Genomic DNA, 26,247 nt, shown 5'->3' with positions numbered 1-26,247 from the left:
TCCAATGCATTCCCCTCTTCTGTATGGCCCCTAGATATGAAGTAAGGTACCTGAGAACTATTATGCAAAGTAGAACATCTTATCCAAAGCTGCTGAAATTCCTTCTAGTTTTAAGTCCAGTCCTGGCAGCTGAAACTATCAAGAAGCATTGGGCTTCTGTGGCAGGCATGGGAGGGAGCAACATTATACTCTCGCTTCTGATCCCAGTCATGATGTCTCATGCTAAAAGACTGCTACGCTAACACACCAGGGCCATCTGGTCCCATCCTCAACCCCACGAGGAGAAATGTCACACAATTTATTTTCAGCCAGCTGCAGCAGACAACACTAATTTGGTATTGTCAAAGAAGAGCTTTTATAACTACTCTGATATCCAGAATTTGAATCATTTCTCTCTGGCAATGGACTAGCAGCTTAGTTTTCTCGTTTGGTTGTTTTGGTTTGGGTTTTTTTGTTGGGGGGGGAGGGACAACAGCAATAAACACTTGTTATATGCAAAGTACATAAAAAAGAAATGTAGAGAAATATAATTTCATAATTTCAAAGTAAGTTAAGTAGTATTTCAGGATGGACCCTGTAAGAATTGAAAACAAAGCACCTATAGAAAAGTGAGGTCCAAAGGGCAAAATATCAAAGTATGAAAAGGCAAAGATTTTTAAGCACTGAACTAGCGGGAATATATAATTCTAAGTTCTGAGAAGAGTTCTGCCCCTATAGACTTGCCTGTTGTCCACAAGGCTTCATTTCCCTGTGCATAGACACAGAGCCAAGAAGAAAGCCTAAGAACCAAAAGCACCTTAATGCAGAACTTCTCCTAGGCCAGAGAGGTACGTGTGTTAAAAGACATAGAGAGAAAAACCTGGTGAGACAAAAGAGATGTATAGTCTCTATTCTTCTCCCACCTTCCACAGTGAAAAAAGACAAAGTCTACAGAATAAGGGAGCTAATTAAACTAACACCATGTGCCACTGGTCACTCCCCAAGTTGCTCACCCGTTGTTAAGGTAGCACTAATTGACAGAGGCTCATACACTTAGGGCCCTGCCCTCCACGAGAGTAGAACAGGCCAAAAACAAACGAACTCAAGAAAGATTTCAATATAAACATGAATAGCAATCATAATGGAGTAATAAAGAAAACAGAAGAGGTTGGCGTACATACTTAACTTTCTGATTCTTAACTCTTAGTAAGTTACCACGTTCTCCGCAAAATATATCTTGGTACCTCTTGGGCAGATTTTAGCACTGATCTGTGTGAAACTGCCTGAATTAAGATTTTGGTTGAAGATGACCATATCTATTTTCTGAAGTAAAGATTTCTTTCTAGAATAAAAATCAGATGTGTTACACATACTTTCTACACAGTACATGGCCGCATTAATGAAGGTCTGAAAAATAAAAGTAGTTAGCTTCCAATGTTCAAAAGGCTTTAGGATCACAGTAATGTCATTTGTTTTGAGATAAGCTATAGAAATGAAAACTCGGTAAGCAAAAAAATTTGAAATGCCTCCTGGAAGATGCTCTGGTTTAATCAAACTACACAGTGCAGTTTTATCTCAGCACCAGCAGAGATAGTATACAAACTTTATGGAACAGGTGAAAAGTCCAATTCACTTCACAGAAATCAGAAGTCTCAAAGCTGCCGTAGATGACACATGGGTAATTCCACCACACCAAGATGTGAAAAACTGTTGTTTTAGAAGTTAAACCAAGAATGGATTTGACAAGTCATCCTGAAAGTCTCTCAATCACTTCTTTCATTGGATATACCGCTCTCCGATACATAGTTCTCTAAAAGCATAAGCCAACTGCCAAACTAATACACATTATTGAGCAGAGTGACCACTCGTGCACATCTCATTCTGTACACAGAAAGTCTTTAGAATTTAGAATTTGACAGAGATGACATTTGGAAACTGAATCATTAGAATGACAGGTAAAAGAGGTGGGAGGAATGGTGCAAAAGCAGTTGAGGTTTTATCGCACTACCAGACATCAAGATTCTGAAGTGATGAGATTGCACTGAACGCTACCTCTACCACAGCCAAACAGTCTCTTAGAACCTCACTTGAGCCCTGTAATGCATCTGTTTTGTGGCATTGTTGCTCATCCCTGTCTTTAGCATCCACTTTGATTTCATCCTCTGGACATACTGCATGTCACGCTCCCGCAGAACAGCGGCTCCTGTGGAGAAGAAAACACAAGGCAAAGAATAAATATCTCCAGTTACAAAGAAAAAACTGTTCTGTGCAAAATCCAGTTCTTATAGTGCTTTCAAAAGTAATCATACATTAAAAGATGCACAAAGTGCCTAGCAAAAGGAGCAATTCCCCATGAGGAGGATACGACATCAGTCTTTGCCATAAACAAGTGGCTTTATAGCTTACAAGTAACAGCAGAAGAGGAAAACTGCGTTTACATAAACAGTGTGATATTTTAAACCTGATTTTAATTGCCCAGAGCTTTCCAAGCAATCAAAAGGTTGCTCTCCACTTAGCCTTCTCACTTACTTGAAATTCTTACTCAATAGCTAAAGATAACTAATTTTGAAAAGCAGGTAAATCAGCAGAATGATTTCTTAAGAATTTCAATTTGACAGGTTTTCTAAGCTTCGCAACTTCTGTTGTTGACTTTGTCCTGTGGGCCGCTTAGAAAATCTCTTCAATAATAATGGCAAAAACAAGTGGGGACTTTAACATGTGCCCCTTGAGAGTAGGATCCACAACTTCTTTTTGATCACAGGTGAGGATAGGATGGCATCATTAAAAAATCCAAAGGCTATTTGTGCACTTTCATAAAGCGGAAGGCAGTTCCAGGCACCTTAAAGTCTACCTTGGTGCTTTAAACTTACTCTCTTTATATAGAATCCCATCATTTGAGACGTCTCTAGGAAAGCCACAGCACAATAAATTTAGGATGTTCTTTGTCAGAAAATGGGGCTTAAAAGGAAGTAGTAAAGCAAATCTGTTGCTAAAATGGCAGTTAGCAAGCACTTCATATATTAACCAAACTGTGACACATTCCAATATCCCCAGATATGAATATGCTACACCAAATACATGCTATGTAGGGCACAAAAAAAAAATCAAACAAAAAGAATCACCACTCCATTTCAGTAAAGCTGTAGGTACACCAGGTTAAAAAAAAAGACAAATTAGAAATTCACAGAGTAGGAGGTCCCTGCCAACTCCACAATTCTGTAACTCTATGAATATAGAATAACAAAAAATTAAGACTTCCCAAGAAGTGACACCTAGTGGCTTCAATATAACACTCTTTCATCAATTTTTTAGGGTTTAAAAAATATATTTTGTTGTAACATATCATTTTCTTTGCAACAGACTAGGAGAAAGAAGTGACCCTTCTTACAAATGTCAACCTTTCTCCTGATGTCCTTTCCCCCCATCCCTTTTCTACTTCTTCAGGAGCCCTACCCTTCAATTGCTACCTTTCTATCCATTGGCCCCTTCCCTACAAACATGCCCAGCACTCAACATTCCTAAAAATAAAACAACCCTTCAGATGAAAAGGACAGCCAGTACGAAAACAGAGAAGGCAAATGCTTTGTTGGAGAAACTGTAAAGTGAAAATGACTGGACTGCATGAAGAAAAGGAATGTGTAGCTGATCTGGAAAGGCAGATCAGAGTCAAGTTTTTTTTAGGGACTAAAGTGCCAAACAGAGGGGTTTATATTTGACCTTACAGATAACAGGGAGTCATTAAAGTTTACTGAAGAGGAGAATAAGATGGTCAAATACATGCTTTAGGAAAATGAAAATCCCTTTGGTAGCTGTGTGGAGGATGGACTAGACTAGGGAGATATGGATCAGGAAGACCAACGAGGAGACCCAGCAACAGTCCAGGTGAGAGGTGAGGATGCTGAGGGAATGCAGTAGGGTTGTGGCTGTGTGTGCAGAGAAGAGACCAATGTGAAAGATGTTGCAGAGGTAGAAATAAGATGTCAAGTGACTGGATTTACAAGCCTGGGGAGAAGAGAAATTAAAAGATGACACTCCTGGTGGTGCCTCTGACAATATGAGAGCTATTTTATAGAGCAGACAAAACAGAAAAGTTCATACTGAGGTATAAGAGCTTAAAAATTTCAAGAGAAATCACGGCCAAAAAAAAAAATGGTGGGGGCCAGAAGGATACCATTACCAGATCTTATGTTACGAAGCAGTAATTATCAAAATTACTTGGTATTGGTTAAAAAAAAATAGACAGCAGATCAGCATAAATAGATTAGATTAGGAAAAAACTTAAAGCGAATGAGTATATAGCAATGTAGTGTCGGACATTTTTAAAAAAGCTAATGAGGAAAGATGACAGGAACTGCTGGGTAGTTTAGAAAGTAGTTTACAAGAAACTGGTTTAAACTATTTTATACTACGTACCACAATAAATGTTAGCCTAAAAGAATTTATAATGGGAAAAGATAATAGTGGAAATTATAGAAGACAAAGTAGACAACTGCATTTTTACATAATTTAAGTCTTCTCAAACACACATCAAACACATCTGACAACAATACTACTAGCTATCACTTATATTGCACTTACTCTGTGTCAGGCACTGTGCTAAATGCTTTACTATTATCTCATCTGATCTTCACAGAAACCCTGGGAGGTAGGTGCTATTATTATTTTCATTTTTCAGATGAGGAAACTGAGGCAGACAGGTTAAGTGACTTGCTTAGGATCACACAGCTAGTAAATGTCTGCGGCTGGATTTGTACTTAAGTATTCCTGACTCTAGGTCCAGTACTCTGTCCACTTCACCACCTAGCTGCCTGATGTCCAAAATCTAGAGAAAACTGACTAAAATCCAACAAGTTTGAGTTATTCTTCAATAATGAATAAGGGATCAGAGAAAATGAACCAATAGTTTTCAAAGTAACACAAACTATCAACAACCATATGAAAAAAATGTTTCAAATAAGGTAAACACAAATTATATCTCAGATCCCAAATTAGCAAAGATAATTAGAAAAAACGAAATACTCAATATTGAAGGTGCTGTGAATAGACCAGCACACTAAAATACTGTCAGTGAAGCAAACTCTTACGGAAAGGAATTTCTAATTGTGGGGAAAAAGTTACTAAATTTTTCATAACATTTGATCTAATACCTTCACTACTAGGTTTATATTTCAAGGAGGTCCTCAATAGAGGAAAACATATCATCTGGAACAAAATATGCCAAATAGAACTATAATCCTCTATGGAGGATCATCATAGGCATTTTCATCTGCCTTACCACTGTACCTTCTGGCCCACTGGGTCTCACAATCTGCCCTGTTATCACATGCTCCACTACTTTCCAATTTTCCCAGCAGTTCCTGCCAAATAAATAATTTTTTCTCGGTAGTCTGTTTCCCCTGGGCATCATCTAATCTGCTGGTATATTCTGAGGACCACCAGATCTCTCCACCCTCCCTGCATCAGAACCCTCTTCTCTTATGTGTGGTGAGCTCCTTGAGAACTGTGACTGTCTAACTTTTCTATTTGTATCCCTAAAGATAACAAAAGTGTTTGGCATATAGCAAGCACTTAAATGCCTCTTCATACATTTCATTCATTCATCGGTGATCTCATCATCTCCCCAAAATTCAACTATCACTTCTATGTAGTTTGCTCTCAGATCCATAGATCCAGCCCTAGTTAGTCTCTTTCCAAGTAAGAAATCACTAACTGCCTATCTTACATTTCCAAATAAATGTCCCTAGGAACCTCCAACACAACATGTTGAAAATAAAACTCATCATTTTCCCCACAAAGCCAGTTTCTTATTTCTGCTAAGGGTACTATCAACCTTATACTCACCCAACTTTGGAATCTCAGTCATGCTCAAAAATCTTCACTTACTCATACATCATACCCAGCAAGTTAGTTGAAAAGTCTTTTCAATTCTACCTCAAAATTACCTCTTGCCTTCTTTACAGTCTTCAAAATAAACTATCACAGTCCTCTCTTTTCTTTGCTGATTCCTATTCCCTTAGTTTCTTTTCCTTGTCTTACAGCTATCACTAGTATTTTGAGTATTTTATTAAATAACAATAATGGGGCAGCTAGCTGGCACAGTAGATACAATACTGGGCCAGCATTCAGTAAGACCCTAATTTAAATCCAGCCTCAGAAACTTACTAGCTGCGTGACCCTTGGCAAGTCACTTAACCTGTCTGCCTCAGTTTCCTCATCTGAAAAATGAGAATAATAATAATAGCACCTACCTCCCAGGGTTACTGCGAAAATCAAATGAGATAATAATTATGGTATGCTCAGAGAATGCGTGGCACCTAGTAAGTGTTATATGAATGCTAGCTGTTGAGTGAGCGGAGCAGAGCCAGGAGAACCTTGTACACAACCACAGATATATGGATTCTGTGAGGACCAACCCTGACATACTTCGCTCTTCTCAGCAACCTAAGGTGCAAGGACAACTCCAGGGGACTCACGATGGAGAATGCTATCTTCATCCAGAGAAAGAACTATGAAGTTTGAATACAGATTGAGGTGCACTACATGCTCGCTTTTTTTGCTTCTCTTTTGTTTTTGGGTTTTTTTTTGTTTTGTTTTTTTGGTTCTGTCTCTTCTTTCTCATGAGTCATTCCATTGGTCATAATTCTTCTCCACAACTTGACTAGTGCATAAATTAATTCAATCCGAAGTTATACATGGTAGTTATATGAGATTCCAGGCCGTCTTGGGGAGGGAGGGGGGTAGGGAGGGGAGAAAATCTGGAACTCAAAACTATGTAGAACCGTGTGTGGTAAACTAAAAATAAATAAATAAATTTAAAAAAATTGAATGCTAGCTGTTAATCATTCATTATTATACATGATGGTTATTATAATTAATAACAAAGCAATAACAACAACAAAAAGGAGGGCAGCTCTTACTTCACCTTTCTAATACAAACAATCCTAGCTGTTGGTCTTAGGTACATGCTTTTGATCATATTTACGAAATGCCTTGCCCTCCTATAATTTTTTTAAAAAATGCCATATTTTGCTGAATGCTGCTTCTGCTGATTGTAACCACATGAGTTATGTTATTTATAAGATTAATTTATGCGGCGTTTTTGTAATGTTGAATCATCTATGCAATCCTTGGTATAAATCCAACTGGTCACAAAGAATAATTTTAAGGATATATTGCTGCATTCTGCCAAAATTTAAAATAGTTTTGCATCAACTGAAAATTTAGTAATATCAGTTTAGTAATTTTATATTATATATAATATTTAAATATATTTAAATATATAAATATATTTATATTTATATATTTATAAATATATAAATATATTTATAAATATATTTAAATATATAAATATATTTAATATTTAGTAATATTAGTAATATCAATTTTTCCTTGCTTCAGCCTCTGGTTTGGATATTAAGACCATATATTCTCATATGACAGGAAAATGGTCCCCAAATTTTTTGAACGTGCACACATCAGTAAAGAAAATTTTCAGCATATATCCCCAACAAATATAATTTACTTACTTATAAATTACATATACTACTGTATTAATAATTACATATATTCTAAAGTACAATAACAGACTTTTAAGACAAAGATGAAATATCTAACCACGTGAGTCAAAAGAGAAGAGTAAATAGGGAAGCTCTAGAGTTTAATGAGTTGAGAAGAAACATGGTCAGATCTGGGCATTAGCAAAACTACTTTGGCAACTTAGTGGAAGATCGACTGGAAGAGGGATAGATTTGAGGTAGGGAAACTAGGTTATTTCAATAATATAGGCAAGAGGTGATAAGGACTTAATACCTAGCATTTTATGGTACTTTTAGGTTTGCAAAGCCCTATACATTCAATCCTTATAGCAAGGCTGTGAGATAAATGGTTTTTTTATTCTCATTTTACGGATGAGGAAACAGAGACAGAGGTTAAGTGACTTGCCCAAGGTCACACAGCTAGTAAATGTCTGGCACATAATTTGAACTCAGATCTTCATGACTCCTAAACCACATAGCTGCCTAGACTGAATGAGGTTGGTAGCTATGAAATGGAGAGAAGACCCATGAGAAAGATATCATGGGAGAGGAAATGATTTGGCAACTAACTGAATATATATGTTGAGAAGAAGTAGTTACAGATTACTACAAAGTTTTGAACCTGGGCATCTAGTTCAAAAGATTCTGGTAGTGCCCAGAAATAGGGAAGTTTGTAAGAGTAACGGGTTTGAGAAGGCAGGAAAGATATTGTAATGAATGAGTCAGCGAGGCAAATCACAGTCCATCCATACCTGCTTACATTATGCAACTCACTGTTACACCTAAAATGAAAGGAAAAGAGTAAGGATCTTGCTGGGCCCTTGCTGGGGTATCTGCTGCAGGGCACACTGGGACACTGGGGGGTGAGGGAAAGTATGTGGGAAATATCACCTGCATGGCGGCTGCTGCAGGTACCCTGGTTAGACACAGTATAACAATACTGAGGGAAGTTTGTACAGTCATGGAAGGCTAGAGATCAGGTATCAGTGATCACTGATGAAAAGAGTTATGGTTGTGTCAGAGATAAGTCCAAGTGGAAGGTGGGATGCGACATACTTTTTTATCCTCCGGCTAATTACACATTCCTGGGTTATGCCTCAGACCCCAGTGGGCTTACCTAAGAGACCACTGTGATAAAAAGAAGCTCCTTTCTCAAATTTTTGAGAGCAATGTATGTGGCTTTCATCGATCTAGTTTAGATTTGTTAAACTGTTAGAATTATGTTACTATCTTTGCATTTTAGTTAGCTCTGCCCTAGATGTTAATGCCACTTGGTGAATATATTATTTGGGGGGAAGGGAATAAGCATTTCTATAGCCCTTACTACGTGTCAGACACTGTGCTAAGCACATTGCGACGATTACCTCATTTGATCTTCACAACAACCCTGGGAGGCAGGTGCTATTTTATTATCATTCCCATTTTACAGATGAGGAAACTGAGGCAAACAGAGGTTAAGCAACTTGCCCAGGACCACACAGCTGGTAAATGTCTAAGGCCAGATCTGACTCAGGATCTTCCTGACTCCAGGCCCAGAGATCTTTCCACTGCATCACCTAGCTGCTTCAGTATACATCTAACAATACTGTTTCATTATAGCAAACGGCCTTTAAGCATAAAATCGTTTCATATTTGTAACTCTTGACAGTACCTATTCTTCCATTTTTATACTGCCTTATCTGAAGTCATGAATGACCATTCAGGTAAATCCAAAAAGGGAGCATAACAACTTTTACCCTTGCTCTTCATTTTAACTCTTCATGTGCCTTTATGTTTTATATGGGTTTCTTGCATATAGCAATAGACAGTTCTGTGTTGTGATCCATCCTGATATTTCATGGGCAAGTCTATTTCATTTGCAATCAAGACTATAATATTAAAGGCTATTTTCCATAAAAACTGTTACATTTTCCACCTTTAAAACCAGCACTAGGGTCCCTGCAGTTTTGCCTTTACCAATTCGATGCAATTTCCTCTCACAGGACACTTCTTTCCAGTGTGGACGCCCTGAATGCACTTTTTATTGTTATCCTCTGAGCCAGTAGGTAGACACAGTGGTTAAAACAGGGATCTTGGAGTCAGGGAGACCTGGGTAAAAGTCTTGCCTCGGATATTTATTAGCTGTGTGTCCCAGGGTAAGTCACTTAACATCTCTCATACTTGTTTCCTCATCTGTAAAATGGTAACAATAAGAACATCTACCTTACAGAGTTTTTGGCAGGACAAGAAAAAAATGTGCAGAGTGCTTTGCCAACCTGAAAGCTCCATATGAATGCTAGCTATCATCATCACCCCCTTTTTCAATCCTTCCCTTGCCCAGATTCAGAGGTTACACGTCACCTCTTCTGTTTGAAAGCCGTTCACTCACAGTATTCAATCCAAGAAACGCTCCTCCTCTTTCCTACTTGTCCCCCCTTGCAGGGTACTCTAGGACTGATCACTGATTGTGCACTCAAATGTCATTTTCTCAATGATGCAACCAAGGTGAGGCTTCTAAGACCATGGTTTTGACTTCTTTATTCAGCCTAGCTAAGCATGTGATCTCAGATTATAAACACCACCTGCCCACCTAGACTCCCCCTTTCCAATAATGACATCCTCTCTGAACTTGAGATATTAAGATCCCGTTCCCAGGGATATTAATTAAGGAGGCAGCATCATACAAGAAGCTTTAGATCCAGAATCAGGGCACGAGGGATGAATTGTGCTGCAATCCCTGGAGACAGAGCTCCTACCCACCGCTCTGGATCTCAGGGGACTGAACTAGAAGATCTCTAAGGTCCTTGCTGTTTCCTCTTCCTGACTCTTTTCAACCTGTAGAAGGATTTCCCTTTTAGGGGATAGCACAAAATGTCCTCTTAAAGATTTACAGACAAATTCAGACAGCTAAAAGAAAACCACCCTCCCCTTCTTTATGAAGACCAGAGATGAGTGTGCCTCTGGATGTCCTGTATCAGCCCTATCTGACTGTGAATGATCTTCCAAGGGTATTCCAAGAAATAGTAATTTTATTCTTTCCTCTAAGTCCTCTGTCCTCTACTAGTACACTTTTGTCCAAGCTCCCATTGTGAGCTTCCCTCATAAATACTCGTGCTGTTCTATCAGTCAATATAAATCAATGTAAACACTGATTTAGCTACTTGGTCTTTTCATGCTAAATGACCTTGTTTAACTTTTTAAACATTTCTTTTGATTGATGGATTACTTGCCGAATGCCCTGACTGTCTAGTTTATTTAGTGAGATGATAAATATATTTTCCCTTTGCTGAAAACCCATTTTCTCCATTGATGGTTAAAGCTCAGTTTTGCAGGATTTGTTATAGTATGCTGAGCAAGCCAATTTCATTTATATTCTGGATTATCATATTCTACCCCTTTCTTTCATTACTCACAGACAAGGAACAACTCAGAAGATTTGGCCTGGCTAAAGGGACTTCCAAGACTGGTTGTTTATTGAACTTCCAGAGTCTGACCCACAATCTTTCTGACTGAGTTGGACCTGGGGGCCACTATCTTTTAGCAATGCTATTAATCAGTACTTTAGGATTTCTTCTGTTATAGTATTATAGTATAGTATGGCTTTTAATTTCATATTTTCCTAGAAGACCAATAATTCTGTCCTCAAGGTACGTTGCTTTGGCTTTGCAGAGATCTTAAGTGTTCTTTCAATCTTACTGCCTTTTGGTTTTATTCTGAGAATATACTGAGGTCAATCAAGATTTTCAAAGTCTACTATTTTAGAGACATTTTCTACTTGTTCTCAACTATCTAAATCTTTCAAAAGAATTCTTAATTTCCTTTGTGGTTTCTTCCACAGTCTTATTTTGCTCTTCTAGAGCATGATGGAACATATGCTCTATTATTTCTGGGGTCCTCTTGATGCTACAGTATACCTTTTTAGGTCTTAGCATTGCTTTTAAAAAACAAAAATAAAATTCTGCAGTACAGATTCACTGTCCTGGGGACTATTTTTGGTTGTTTATGCAATTTTTCCAGCCCTCCACCACCCCACATCCCAGTCTGATTTTCTCTGGGACTAGTTCTTTCCTCTCCACCATTTGTTTTGTTTTTGTTCTTTTATTTAATTTGCTACATTACTTTCTGTTTTGAAGTTGGGAAGGGGTGCTTAGTAAGCCATCTTGCTAGAAGTCACTCATATGCTTCTGAATGATAAGATTAACCAATGATTCTATGGTGGCTTTATGATTTATACATTTTTTGTATGTACATTGTATCTCAGATTCTCACAGGAACCCTAGCAATCTGGTGTTATGTTTAGTTATCCCCACTTTACAAATAAGAACCTGAAGATTTGCAGTTTCAGTGATTCACCCACAGCTGCACAGCTAATAAATGACAAAGATGGGTCTTAACCCAGGTCCTCTGATCTGCTATCTGGTGTTCCTTTCCAAGGTCATCTCTCTATCTATAAAGAAGGAGGCGGCTGCCAAACTGTCTTACTCTGTGTTTCAATCTCAATCGACTTCACAGATGGAAACCAGGTTAGAGGCCCTTCTTACCAGACTTTATGAATTAAAAGCCCCTCTGCCCTAAGAACAGGGAGACTAGGGTTTTAAAATTAAGGAGCCGCTATTCAGTTTGTTACTGCCAAGAAACAGAGTAAGGGACCTCTCGAACTGAGATTCATCTATAAACGAAACTCATTTGACCTCCACTGTGCTGAATAAAGTTGTTTCTATCATAATCTGTGTCTTCAGTAATATGGATATAAAGGCAATACCACTCATTCAGATATTTACACTGACTCAGATATATGGTTTAAGTTATTTCTTCAAAGCATGATGTGTTACACTAAGAATTCCAATTTCTTACCTGGGAAAGAACCAGTATATTGGTTCAATCAATAATTGACACTTAAGAGACAGCTAGCTAGGATTAAAGGTACAGTGTGGCCTGTCTATAGAACCATTTTTCCTTGTGCAAAGGAAGTACGTGGAGGACAACTAATAATAGTCTCTACAGGACGTAAAGCAATATATTGCATTGAAATATATTAAACATCTGGTTACGCATGGAAGAGAGTTTTTTGCAATGTCTGGTACCAAAAATGCACTATGAAAGGCTGGAGTCAAGCCTTCCTCCTGTCCTTAATCCTGTCGGGGCTGAGGATAATTCTTCCCCAAAATAAAACACTCTTTGCTGGCCTTTAATGTACCTGGCCTAAAAAGGATGCTGTTGATACTGAGAAGATAAGTTTTCCCTAGGGAAACTCTAGCATCATATCATGAGAAGAATTAACCAATGACCCTCCCCAGAAATAAGAGTCCTTTGCAAGTTTTTCAGATTTCACTACTACACATACCTGTACCCCCAGTCCATCCCAGGGCTCTGTATTGCTGCAGCACCCTGCCCACTGCTTTCTGATTTCTGGCAATAGTAACAGCTCTTGACAAACCAAATCGTTGTTTGTAGTACCTCATCAAGGAGCGATGGCCGACTCTGGCACCTGTTGATTAAGAAGAACACTTTATAATCCCAGGGCTGTGGACAACAAAACAGTCTCTTGGAATGATACAGCACAAAGCTATGGAGCAAAGCCTAGACAAGTCAAGCTCTGAAGCCTATATGGATGGTAAAGGCATAGAGTTCTACCTGCTGAATAAAGGAGTTACAAGAGCACAAAATAAAAGTAAGATCTCAGAAAGCCGAAGAATGGATGTTTTTGTAAATAATAGTAAACAACATATACCCAAAACCTAGTACCAGAAGCCATTGAATAAATGAGAAAAATAGCAGCCATTAATGTATATGATACCTATTTCAAAAACTTCCACAGCCACTAACCAATTAAACCTAATGAAATTCCAAGGAAATGGGAAAGAGGCAGGTAGATTAGTGCCTTATTTTAAAGATGGAAAAAGAAGCATTAAGAAAACATTCAGTTACTAAGCCTACAGCCAGTATCAACAATGGAAAATCAACTCTTTGCTTTTTCCTATTTCATTTTCTCTATCCCTTCCTAAATAATAGAAACACTGAACTAGATAAAGGAAGATGACTGAGTAGTATGGAATTCTCCCACTTTCACTATACATTGTACTTACTTAAAAAAAAAATCTATTCAAACTGTGAACATATCACTTTTCCAAAAATTGGTTTTTTAAGATAAATTTCCCAAGATAAATTCCAAGATAAACTTGTTCAAGCACATGAAAAGGTCACAGAATAAACAAAATGACAACCCTATGGCAAGTGTGGTTGGGATGGAGGGGTTGGGGGGAGAAGACCCACCCACTGACTTAAGTTAGAAGACCTGGGTTCAAATCCTACAAATATGAAGCTTCCATTCAATGTAACCTTGAGCAAATCACTTACCAGCCTGGGCCTAAATTTCCTCATCTGTAAAATGAGGAGGTTGGGCTACATGACCTGCCAGCTCTCAAACCACAAATCAAAAAGAGTCCTAAATATGTGCAGGCACTCATCATTAGTCTGATAGGCCAAGTAACATGCAACCCAACAACAAGCCCTACAACTTGAAAAAAGAAATCTGAGGAATAACAGCAATGCTTATACCAATTGCTCACATAATGTTGTATTCACTCCACTGAGAATCTAAAATATGGATATTTGTTGAAGAAACCATGCTAAAACAATTTAAAATCAGTTAAATAAAATATAATAAAACATTTGATATATCAGTTTAAGATAACTGTGTACAGTGGGAGGAACTAGGAAAAACAACTTGCTTACCACCAAAATATAGGCAAGAATACGCTGATTGTTTTGGTGAATCATAGTCATATAGATGGACTAGATGATAAGAAGGAAGGGATTAGTTTATATTTGGCACATAGTAGGTACTTAATAGATTTTTGATGGCAATATTCATAATATTAGCACTTTGAGCACACAGCATAGTGGCCTGAAGACAGATGCTCAATTAAATGTTAAACTGAGATATTTATTTTTTTAAAAATATCATCACTGAACTCTTAACCCCAACACAAAGCAAACATTTAGTCTTTTGATGACAATAAGCAGGGAAGTATATTTCACTGAGATATAGCTACAGAGGCAAGAAAAGGGTTAAACAGCAAAGCTGTAAGATCTTAAGATATAATTGATATGAAATGAAGCCTGAAGAAGGCTCTAGCAGGAAATCCCAGGGCTGTATGCTGTGGTTTTTCACTTCCGATGTTTTGTCAGGATGTACTAAGTTTGCTCAGGTGATCATAACCAGGTCATTAAACAGTGAATCATTAGTATAGTGAATCAATATATTTCTATTCCATCAATATTCTGACTTTGAAAATAATTTATTAAAATATATTTAAATTTTTTACAAACTTCACAAACAGGCTTTCATTCCTCTGCACCAATGCCTTAAAACACCTGTTTTCACTCTTACTGGCTAGAAATTTTAGATGTGACTATCAAGAAAGAAATAGACCAAGGAGATTTCATGATCATCCAGTCCTATACTATTGCTATTGGGCTGGGCTTTCTAAAGATCTAATAGCTGAACTGGTCAAGGTATAATGTTCAAAAAGCAAATGGCACAGCTTTCAGAGCCTGATCAAAACGTATTATTTTGATGATTTCTTCTGGTCACAGGGCTACCTACAATATCAGTCTTTCTTAATTCTTCCCTTTCCTTCACACTCTTATCCAGTCATTGTCGACTGTAGCTCTACCAAGTGTCTCAGATCTGTCCCTTTCTCTCCACTCATAAAATCCTCATCACTTCTCATATCATCCATCCACATGACTTCCAAATTGATATTCCTATAACATACACATGCAACTGGGTACAGAAATCTATCTTACCCTACAGGAAAGTCAGGGGGAAGGGGATGGGGCCCGGGAGGTGGGGAACAGAAGGGAGGGCAGATTGGGTGAGGGAATAGTCAGAAGGAAAACACTTTTGCGGAGGGACAGGGTGAAAGGAGAGAATAGAATAAATGAGGTTGGGGGGAATAGAATAGAGGGAAGTACAATTAACAATAGTTACTATGAAAAAAAATTTTGAAGTAAGTTTCTCTGGTAAAAGTCTCACTTCTAAAACATACATAGAGAACAGAATCGAATTTATAAAAATAAGAGCCATTCCCCAATTGACAAATGATCAAAAGACATAATCAGTTTTTAGATGAAGATGAACGCTATCTACAGCCATATGAAAAAATATTCTAACTCACTAGTGACTACAGAAATGAAAATTAAAACAATTCTGACGTACTATACCTGTTAGACTGTCAAATAGGATAGAAAAGGTAAATGACAAATGTTGGAGGAGATGTGGGGAAAATGAGACCTTAATGCAATGTTGGTGGAGTTGTAAACTGATTCAACCATTCTGTGAAGCAATTTGGAACTATGCCCAAAGGGCTATAAAATCGGGGTTACCCTTTGACCTACCACTACCACTACTAGGCCTGTATCCCAAAAGAGATAAAAAAAACGAGAAAAAGGACCTATATGTCCAAAAATATTTATAGCAGCTCTTTTCTGGTGTCTGAATACAGACGAAGTATGTTTTTTTTTTAAACTTTCATGTTTCTCTTGTCTGTTTTCTTTCATAACATGACTATTACGGATATGTTTTGTATGACTACATACGTATGGCTTGTGTCAAATTGCTTGCCTTCTCGATGGGGGGGAGGGGGAGGAAAGGAGAGAACTGGAACTCAAAGTTTTAAAAACAAGTGTTGAAAATTGTTTTTACATGTAACTGGGGAGAAACAAAATACTAAATACCAAAAAAAATGAGGAAACAGAAAAAAAGACCAAATTGATATTCCTAAATCACAGATTTGACCACATCACTCTCTTACTAAAAAACTGTCACTGACAGACTATTACTTCTAACATAAAATACAAACTCCTAGGGCTAGTATTTAAAGCCCTACACACAATGGCTCCTGCTTACCTTTCCTGGTGTTTATTTCATACTATTCCCTTTCAAACTGGCCTAGTAGCTATTCTCCATACATTCGGACTCTCTCTTCATCTGTGCCTTTGCATATGTGCATGCTTGTTACTGGAATGAACTCCTCACATCTGCATCTTTTTATAAAGTTCTGTTGATGTGATTTATTTTTACATTATAAACATTTACAAATTACTCGCACTTTGAGAGTGGTCTCTTATAACAAAGTAAAACAGGGAAAACTAGTAACAGAGTGACCTCATCGGAAAGTACATGTAACATTTCACATATTTAGCACTCCTCTCAATTCTCTAGTAAAAAAAAAATTATAGAAACCTTTCTCCTACACCACTGGGAGAAAAGAAAGGAAAAACAAACTACTTGTAATATGCATACTCAAGAAAAACAAATTCCCTCAATGGCTGTATACAGCAATTCATATCTCATTCTGTGTCCTAAATCCATCATCTCTCTACAATGGGTAGCATAAGTTTCACCATCAATCCAATAGCATCATAAATAGTCATCGTACTGATCATTGTGCTTACAGATTTCAAAGTTGTTTTTATAATGCCGTTATTGTAGAGACGGTTCTGAATTCTGCCCATTTTATTCTCCATCAGTTTATAAAAGCCCTCAAAATTGTTCATTTCTATATTGATGTTATAGTGTAAATATAGTGCTCTGGTTTTGCTTATTTCACTCTGAATCAGTTAATTTCCACATCTATTTAAAATCATCTTTTTCTTCACATTTTACAGAACAATAGTAATCTAATTCATAAATATGGCAATGTCACTGGATCAGAGGATATACATATATGAGTATATGCACATGAAGGCTCGCGCGCACGTGTGCACACACACACACACACACACACACCCTTGACAAAGAGGTTGTAGACAACCTTTGACCACTAGTAACTACTTCCTAAACAAAGTATCTACATAAAATTGTGACCCCAATTATAATGCTAATTCATTTCTGAAACTTTTTTATCTCCCCTACCAACCTTGAAGCTCCTTATGGGCAAAGACCACGCCCCACTTATCTTCACTTCTCTCTCAGTGCTTACTAAGAGCAGACATTTCACTACTGTTTCCTGAATGACTTAGAAGGAAATATTTGTATATTATGATCACAAAAATGAAACTATTGATATTTTGGATCTGTTAATAATTTCATCTACCAGGTCAATAACCTTAACTCATTAGTGTATACTCTACATCAACTTGCCTTCCTGAAGAGGATGATCAATTGCAAATACAAAAAACCACCCAACTTTTAGGTTCAAAAGATAGGATTTTATAGACCAGCCTTTCCAAGTGAAGAGACACAGTGCCATCTGCTGGCTATCCTATACCAGTGACAGGATAACATTACTGCAAAAGCAGCTGAATTTAGCAAGGGGAGGAAGAAAGATGACTTACTACTGGTTTTCAATACTGCCACAGTTAGGCTCCTTTAAGTGAGACAAGTGCTCCTAGATTACCCAATTCAACAAGCCTCCTAGTGTTACTACGTACATACTCCTTCCCATAAGCCTGCACTTTGCAAAGTTTCTGATACCCTGAATATATACAGAAACAAGTAAATTCATTCAAGCAGACCCATTTTCACACTGATTACCTGCGTGTTAAAAGTCAACTTCATTTGTGTCATCTTTAGGTCACAGCACAGCAAACAAATGGCCCATAATCAGATCCATTTATAAATCTAACCACCATTTAGTAACTAGGTGAATAAATGAATCCTATGTAGAAAGCAAAGCAATAATACAGGGTGGAGAACCAGTGGAATAGAACAGTCATCTTTCATGCATGTGCCTGACATCAGTTTTTAAGATCTTTAGGTCTTCACACTAAGATGGTGAAGGCAAGATAGCTGGTAAAACCACAATACTTCAGGATAGCCAGTAGCAATCTCAGACTATTGAGAGAATCATTCCCACTGTACATTACTGAATTGTGAGGTTTACAGGGTTTTCTTATTATGAATTGTCAATAATGATATTTAAAAGCTTACAGAAAATTTTTTGAAAAAATAACATGCATTACTTTACCAAGGAATAATAAAGGATGACAATAAGTATATACCAGTGGAATGGTCAAATATAATAAATACTTCCAAGAGGAGTTTATGAAATGGCAAAAGTCCAAAAGTGAAATTAAAAGGCCTTCCATGGGGTGACCACTAAAGTGGACAAACTATGAGTGTTCATGAAATGAACCAAAGATAATATAACCTGACAAAAGATATAAGCAACTGGATTTGTAAAATGTAACTACCAATGGTTTATCTCCATGCAATGCTCATGAATGACTGAGTTCCAAGAGTGGAATCCAAAAGCACTCTACAAGTGACATTCAAATGAATTCAACCAAAAATTAAGTTCATAAAGAAGCTGAATAATGCAGATTTGATTCAGGATTAGGCCATTTCCATCAGAAATTACAGGTGAGTTTTAGGAAACCTGGATTAGTTGATCAATGATGATTATATGATGAAATGCAACAATCTCACCGAATTTTGAAAAAAATTAGCATCTAAGAAATAGCTAAAGTCAGGATGAATGGCTAGAATTATATACTAGAAGCTCAATAGCCTTTACGAACTAATGGGCAACAAATCCCCACACTACAAATACAAGTCCTCAAATGTTTGTTAGCATGTAAAAAAAGCAAAAAAAAAAAAACCCAGCACTGGAAGTTATATATATAATAAGACAGAATTGTTGCCCTCTGCTGGCAAATTTTTCTGTTGGTAGCGCAGCTAAAGCCACTGAAGACATAGAAAAGGAAGTTCTTACCATTAAAGTCCTTAGCACTATTAAATAGAACATTAGAATCAAATTAGGAATTAATACCATTTTTATCAGTTGAAAAGACATTGAAGAAGCTGCACTACGATTTACTTTGGCATATACGATATACTGTAAGGACCATGGGATTTTTCCATACTGTCCCCATTAGATTGTGAGCCCCTTAAATCTTTCCAAGTTTCTCTGATAAAGGTCTCATTTTCAAGATCTAGAGGGAACGGACTTAAATTTACAAGAGCCATTCCTCAAATGATAAACGGATATGAACTGGTGGTTCTCAAGGGACCAAATCCAAGCTACCAATAGCTATATGGAAAAATGCTTCAAATCACTAATAATTTGAGAAATGCAAATTAAAGCAACTCTTGACGTTTGACCACATACCCATTAGATTGACAAAGGTGAGAAAAAAATGCAAATGACAAATACTGGAGAGTATATAAAAACAGGTATTTTAATGCACTGTCAGTGAAACCATAAACTGGCCGAGCCATTCTGGAAAGTAATTTTGAACTATGCACCAAAAGTTCCTAAACTGTTACTAAAAAAAAAAAAGTTACTAACCAGCAACTTTACCAGGCCTATGTGCAAAAGAGATCAAAGAGGAAAAGGACATATTTACAAAAATATTTGTGGTAGTTCTTTCTGTAATGGCAAAGAACTGTAAACTGGGCAGCTAACAACTGAAGAATGACTGAACAAATTATCATATATGAAAGTAATGGAAGACTATCATTGCCCAGTAAGAAATGATGAAGGGGATGATTTCAGAGAAATCTGGGAAAACATTTATGAACTGATGCAGAGTGAAGTGAACAGAACCAAGAGAACAGTTTATACAATAATAACAATGAAGAGACAAATAACTTTAAATTTTATGAACTCTGATCAAGGCAATTACCAACCACAATTCTAAACAGATTAATGATGAAACGGCTACCCACCTCCAGAAAGAGAATTGATAAGACTTGGTACAGAATGAGACTTATATTTTTTTTGACATGGCAAACACAGGAATTTGTATTGCCTGGTTTTGTTTACTTGTTAGGAGGGTTTTGTTTTTCTTTCTTTTTCAAGTTGGGAGGGAAAAGGAGGGAAAGAAAATACATTTTTGTTCATGAAGACAAAAATTAAGAGAAAAAAGAATGTTGTTAGTTTAGAATGACTGTCTTGAATCCCAAGAACTTAAAAGTGTTTCACACAAAGTACACACTTTGCAAATACTCCTTCATTCATTTCTTCATTCCCACCCAGATATTAGTTTGATCCCTAAATAGTGAAGAATAACATCTCTCATAGATGTCTCCATACTGAACTCAAAATCCACAACTTACACAGAATGAAAAGCTTTCAAAATAGAAAAATCTGGAAGTGTTTACTACTGGAATTAACCTGAAGGTGCTTTCAGTAATGAGCTTCTATCCAAATACTCTGAGTTGATTACAAAAAGCAGTCATTTTATCTACTGTACAACAGTCCGTAGAACGTTAAATATGAAATAATGTCTCTATATGAACCTCATCAAAAAAGACGAGAAAACGATCTAAGTGATGGTAACAACCAGTATGAAACATCCACTTCGATTAAGATGGCCTTGAACAGCCTTTGATGGATCTTTTAGATCATATGACAGGCCAAAGATTTCATCTGACAGACAAAGCTATCATAATTATTCTTAGTAGAAGACATGTAAAATTTACTGATTTGTTGACAAATACACTTAAAAACATCTAGGAGATAAACCTGTTTGATTTAATAAAATGGAGGATTGTACAATGAAAGTTATTGGATCTGGACTCAAAGGAGATAGGTCCACATTCTGGCCCTGCTGCTTACTCCCTAGGTGCCCTTGGGCAAGTCACTGAACCTCTCTAGGCCTCAGCTACCTCAACTGTAAAATGTGTATTGGACTAAAATGTCACCAAGCTCCTTTTCAGCTTAACGTCTAGGATTCAATACCAATTTAAAAACCACACATAACATATCTTGTCATAGCCAATGATCTTCACTCTAAAACACTAAATGTTTCTATTTTAGTTCATAAGATCACTGGCTTATCTCAAGTTACACAGATGGCAAATAGCAGAGCCTATTTCTAACACAAACCCCAATATTCCTTTTCAACCCAAGATTCTTTGCATCACAATGCCTCACATTATCACACAATTTGATAATACACTGTGTGAAAGGTACTAAATCATTAAAGGTATTGGTATATCAAAAGTGTCCAAAAAACATGTGGGCAAATTTCAAGGGATAGCTCATTTCTATAATTGGGTTTTTCATTGTCTAAGCTATTTTAAGATCAGTCCCTAATAGGATTTGAACAATTTTCCCATTTTAAATTCTGCCCGAAATAAACTCATACTCATTATCACACTAACAACAGATAAGGTAATCACATAGTTATCTTCTGATTTTCTCCCTTAGAAAGAAAGAGCTAAATTTCTCTTAGCATACCAACAGAACCATCCCCTATTTCTAGAAAAGAAGGCCTGACCTAAGATCTTATCTTTCAAAGGCATTTTAAGATGAAATTTTTCCTAGAAGCAATAAAAATACTTAGAAAGCAGATGTATCTTCAAGAAACAAAAGAAATGTGCATCCTCAAAAAATATATCAACAGTCTAAAGCAACCCCAAACATCTTAGTACACCTATATATTTCCAGTGCGAACCAGCATTCTTACTTTGTATATAGGATAATCTTAAATGTTAGATTTAATAGTTAATAAAGAAAATGGTAGCTATTTTTCAAAATATGCAGTTATGTTTAAAAAAAAAAACCTATGGTCTAAATGGTTTGACATCTGCCTTAAACATAGTAGTCAAAAAATGTATTTCCTAAATTTTTTTTAAAAAACCTTACAATGTTCAATTTCATTAAAAAAAATTATTGTTGCTCAGTTATTTTCAATACTATCCGTCTCTGTCTCTTCATGACCCCATCTGAGGTTTTCTTGGCAAAGATACTGGAGGAGTTTGCCATTTCCTTCTCCAGCTCATTTTACAGAACAGGAAACAGAGGCAAAGAAGGTTAAGCGACTTGCCAGAGTCACACAGCTTGTATGTATCTGAGGCCACACTGGAACTCAGAAAGATGAACCTTCCTGACTTCAGGCCTGGCACTCTGTCCACTCTGCCACCCAGCTGCACACTACACTCAAGAGCATACAGTTTAGAGCACTAGAAATAACAATCGACAAGGTACAGTACCCCCTCAGAGTTTAACAAGCACATTCAAACAAACAAAATTCTTTTATGTATGTGTACATATACACATATTTATATATATATATATATATATATACATATACATATATATATATATATATATATATATATATATATATATATATATATATATATACACATATTTATATATATATATATATATATGTATATCCGTTTGTTTGTTCATTCCAGGCACTATGCCAGGTGCCCAAGTTAACAAAGACAAGAGGCAAAAAATTCATGATCTCAAGGAGTCTACATAATACTGCAGGGAAAAACAGAAAAACTAAATACAAGTTAATTTTAGTGGGAAGGGCACTACTAGCAGGGAATTAGGTAAAGCTTCATGTAAAAGGTGGCACTTAAACTGGGTTTCAAAAGGATTCTAAGGGGCAAAGGTAAAGTGAGAGGGCACTGCAGGTATGGGAAATATCAATGCAGAGGCATGGAGATGACAGGAAGGGCGGTTTCACTGGACTGAACCAGACTGGAGAGGGAAGGAAGGGAAATTATGCATAATAATCAGTTCTAGAAACAAGAAGAAGGCCGACATAAATAGAAGAGCAGAAAGGACAGGCAGAAGAAAAAAAGAACAAAGAGAACAGAAATATTAAAGGATCCCCATCATAAAACAAAGAAATAAAAGAAATGTGAGTCTTTTCTTTTAAAATAAGCCAGGAAATTGAGCTACAAGCTTTAGAAGTTAATAAAATACAAGTGACTTTTAAAAACAATCATGTTTTTCTTTTTTCCTGAATAGAAAAGAAAATCTACTTAGGTGCTGTGTCTGTTAGATATCCAATTTGACATTAAGAAATTTTTGGAAATATTCATTTACCTGAAGGGAGAATCAGCTCCATGGTTTCATCATCATATTCTAAATTCTTTTCTGAAGGTAACTCCTCAGACATGTCAATGTCCTCACCTTCCTTGTGATCTGGGTAGCTACTCCTATAACAGAATACATTTTAAGAAAACTTTGAATCTTCAGAAGACACACAATTTAGTCTAGTCATTTATCATAGAAAATGGCAAAATTACACAGTTCTCCAAGGGTAGTCACAAGTCTCCAAAGCTTTTGTTGGTTTGTTGTTTTGTTTTGTTTTGGAGGGGGGTGGTAGGGAGAGAGGGGAGGGGACATCCAATTTGATAGCATGAGAAGCAGTACGGTAAAAAGGATAGAAAGCTGACCTGAAAACTAGGAAGACGTGAATTCAAGTACTGCCTCCAACATACTGGCAAGTCGCATAACCTCTCGGTGCTCTCTGCAAATCTCTAAGACTTAAGTTGCGGAGAAAGCATTTCTTTCCTTCAGAATTCTCTATATAAACGAATTCCTAAGTCTAGTCTTGATTCTAATCTTTGTTAGGATTATAATGACAGCATGGTACAGTAGAATAACTCTGAGATGTTAAGTCAGAGGTCTTGGGTTCAAATCCTGTCTCTATCACTTACAATCTAGGTGACCTTGGGTAAATCACTTAAATTCTTAGGACCTGGTCCCTTATCCGTAAAATAAAGAGTTTGGAGTGAATGATCACCATGATCCCTTTAAGTCTATGATTCTATGACCCCCTACAGTCAGATCCAATGACCCACTACAGTCAGACAAGAGCATATCAGCACTCCGGGTACATGAGGAAACCTGGAGCAAAAGAGGGAAGGCAGGAGGTTGGGGATGGAGAGAAGAGGAAAAATGCTTTAAAAAACAAACAAATACCAAAAAACAAGTACCAGATTGCCACTACCTTCAATGAGAACTCAAGTCTTGCTCTTTTTAACTACTTTTACTGGCTCTACAGCATATGCCGGATTCAATTTTGGGAAATCATTTTCTGTAATCATGTTAAGATATTAATTAATGAAGTCATCAAAGAACTCATACCCTGTCCTTCACAAAGCAAGAGCTTACACTGTGTTGAAAGTGAATCAACAGGAGGATATGACCCATGATATTTAGGGGAAAAAATGTTTTCAATCTTCCAGGGGCAGACAAACCATAGCTTATATAGCCAGTCTAGCTCAATACCACCACCAGCCCCAACCTACCACCAAAGTTATATTCCTTAATTCAATGTACAGCTATTTCAAAAGTGTAAGGGAAAAGGATAACAGGAAGCTCTATAACTTTGTTCACAGGTTCAAAGGATCATAAACCTGGAGCTAGATAAGGCTACAGAAGCCACTGGGTCCAAATCCCTCATTTTTAAGATGAGGAAGTTGAGTCCAGAGAAGCTCAGTGATTTATCCATGGTCAAATGTACAGTTAGCGTCAAAGGGGGATTCTGAACCTGATTCCTCTGACTCCAGGGCAGTACCTCCTTTCACTGTAACCCACATCCTTCTTTTCAAGTGAGAGGTCAGGAACCTCCTTGACCAAACAAGCGACCTTCTTTATGCAGGTAACTTTTATAATTCAAGTCTTTTACGACCATCTCAAATTATTTTTTTTTAATTTTTTTTAATTTTTTTTTATTTTTTTTCAAATTATTTTTTAAAAAGCATATCTTGGTTGTAGCAAAACAAAACAAAAAACAAAGTATCTATCCAATTGGGAACAGATGAACAAAACTGTGGTATATAAATTGAATGGATTATAACTGTCACATAAGAAATGACAAACATTAGAAATTCAGAGAAACAATTAAGTTATGTATGAGCTGATACAGAATGAAGCATACAGAACTAGAATACATACAATAACGTAGACATTAACAATAATAAAAGGAAGCTTTCCTCTGATTAACTGTAATGAACAATCTTCATCTGTAAGAACAAATGACAAAACATACTTCCTTCCTCTAGATAAAAAAGACGGGTACTATGGATATGAACTGTTGTAGAAGTTGTTTGATGAGGTTTCCCTATCTTTCTGGTTTGATTACTTGTTTTTCTTTTAAAAGCACAGGTTCAATGGGTTGGGAAGGGATGAGAGGTGAGAAAGAGGAACTGATGGTAAATATAAAAACAAAAGGCCTCAATAATTATTAAGTAGCTCTATTGGCAGGTATGTTCTAAATCTTTAAAATTTGCTGATGAAGCTTCAATACTTTAAACATTTTTTATATGGCAAAGTCTAAATGAACTTCACAAAGTGTTAGAACCCAACCCACAAAATTTTTTGACAGTATAATAAAAGAAATGTTCCTTTCACCAGTTGTCTCTACATATCCCCCAACACCATCTTACTCTTACCCTCCCTATATACATCAGGAAGAGGGCCTGAATACAGGATATTTCACCATCTCAAACTATATGAAAATTCCAGTTTGGAGCACCGGGACTGATAATTACTGCTACATACACTCAGCCTCTTTATTATAACCCCTCCTCATCTGTAAATATACCCTTTGGTCTTCCTCCCTCCTCTTTCATCTTATGGGTATTTTCTTACATAGATGCCTCACTCCACTGCCTAAGTATTAGCTTTCTGATTCAGCTTAGACATAAGCCTCCCAGACCCCCTCTCCTCCTGCCATTTCCTCTTCTAGCCCCTTCAACTGAACCCTCTGGAACAAACATTTACTTGCACTCACTATGTGCCTGGAGACAGGCAAAAAAAAAATAAAGGCCTCCTCTACATTTCCACTGCTACTAACTTAACTCAGGGACAAATTACCTGGCCTCACTACTGTAATCTCTGGACTGATTTCCCCACCTAAGCCTTCTCCTCCTCCCCCCAGGCCTCAAGATGATTCACTCTACAAAATAATGGCCAGATAAATCTACCAAAAACAGTTCTGATTATAATATTCCTTGCTCAGAAACCGTTAACATCTCCCCACC

At 36.9% G+C, this 26,247-nt stretch overlaps 1 protein-coding gene across 1 annotated transcript in view; it reads right to left on the bottom strand.

Annotated features, from left to right (window-relative positions):
• Positions 1-1,493: 1,493 nt before the first annotated feature.
• The window catches only part of ZNF622 (zinc finger protein 622), a 28,374-nt gene continuing 3,620 nt past the window's right edge, over positions 1,494-26,247 (bottom strand). The window contains 3 exon segments of the mRNA XM_036739291.1: positions 1,494-2,182; positions 12,838-12,981; positions 23,300-23,412. Coding sequence (XP_036595186.1) covers positions 2,055-2,182; positions 12,838-12,981; positions 23,300-23,412 — 385 coding nt within the window. The 3' untranslated portion in view covers positions 1,494-2,054.

Source organism: Trichosurus vulpecula, chromosome 1 (assembly GCF_011100635.1).
Source record: "Trichosurus vulpecula isolate mTriVul1 chromosome 1, mTriVul1.pri, whole genome shotgun sequence".
In the NCBI taxonomy this organism is placed as follows: Eukaryota; Metazoa; Chordata; class Mammalia; order Diprotodontia; family Phalangeridae; genus Trichosurus; species Trichosurus vulpecula.
Note: the sequence above shows the minus strand (reverse complement) of the source record. Positions and strands in the feature narration are given on the sequence as shown.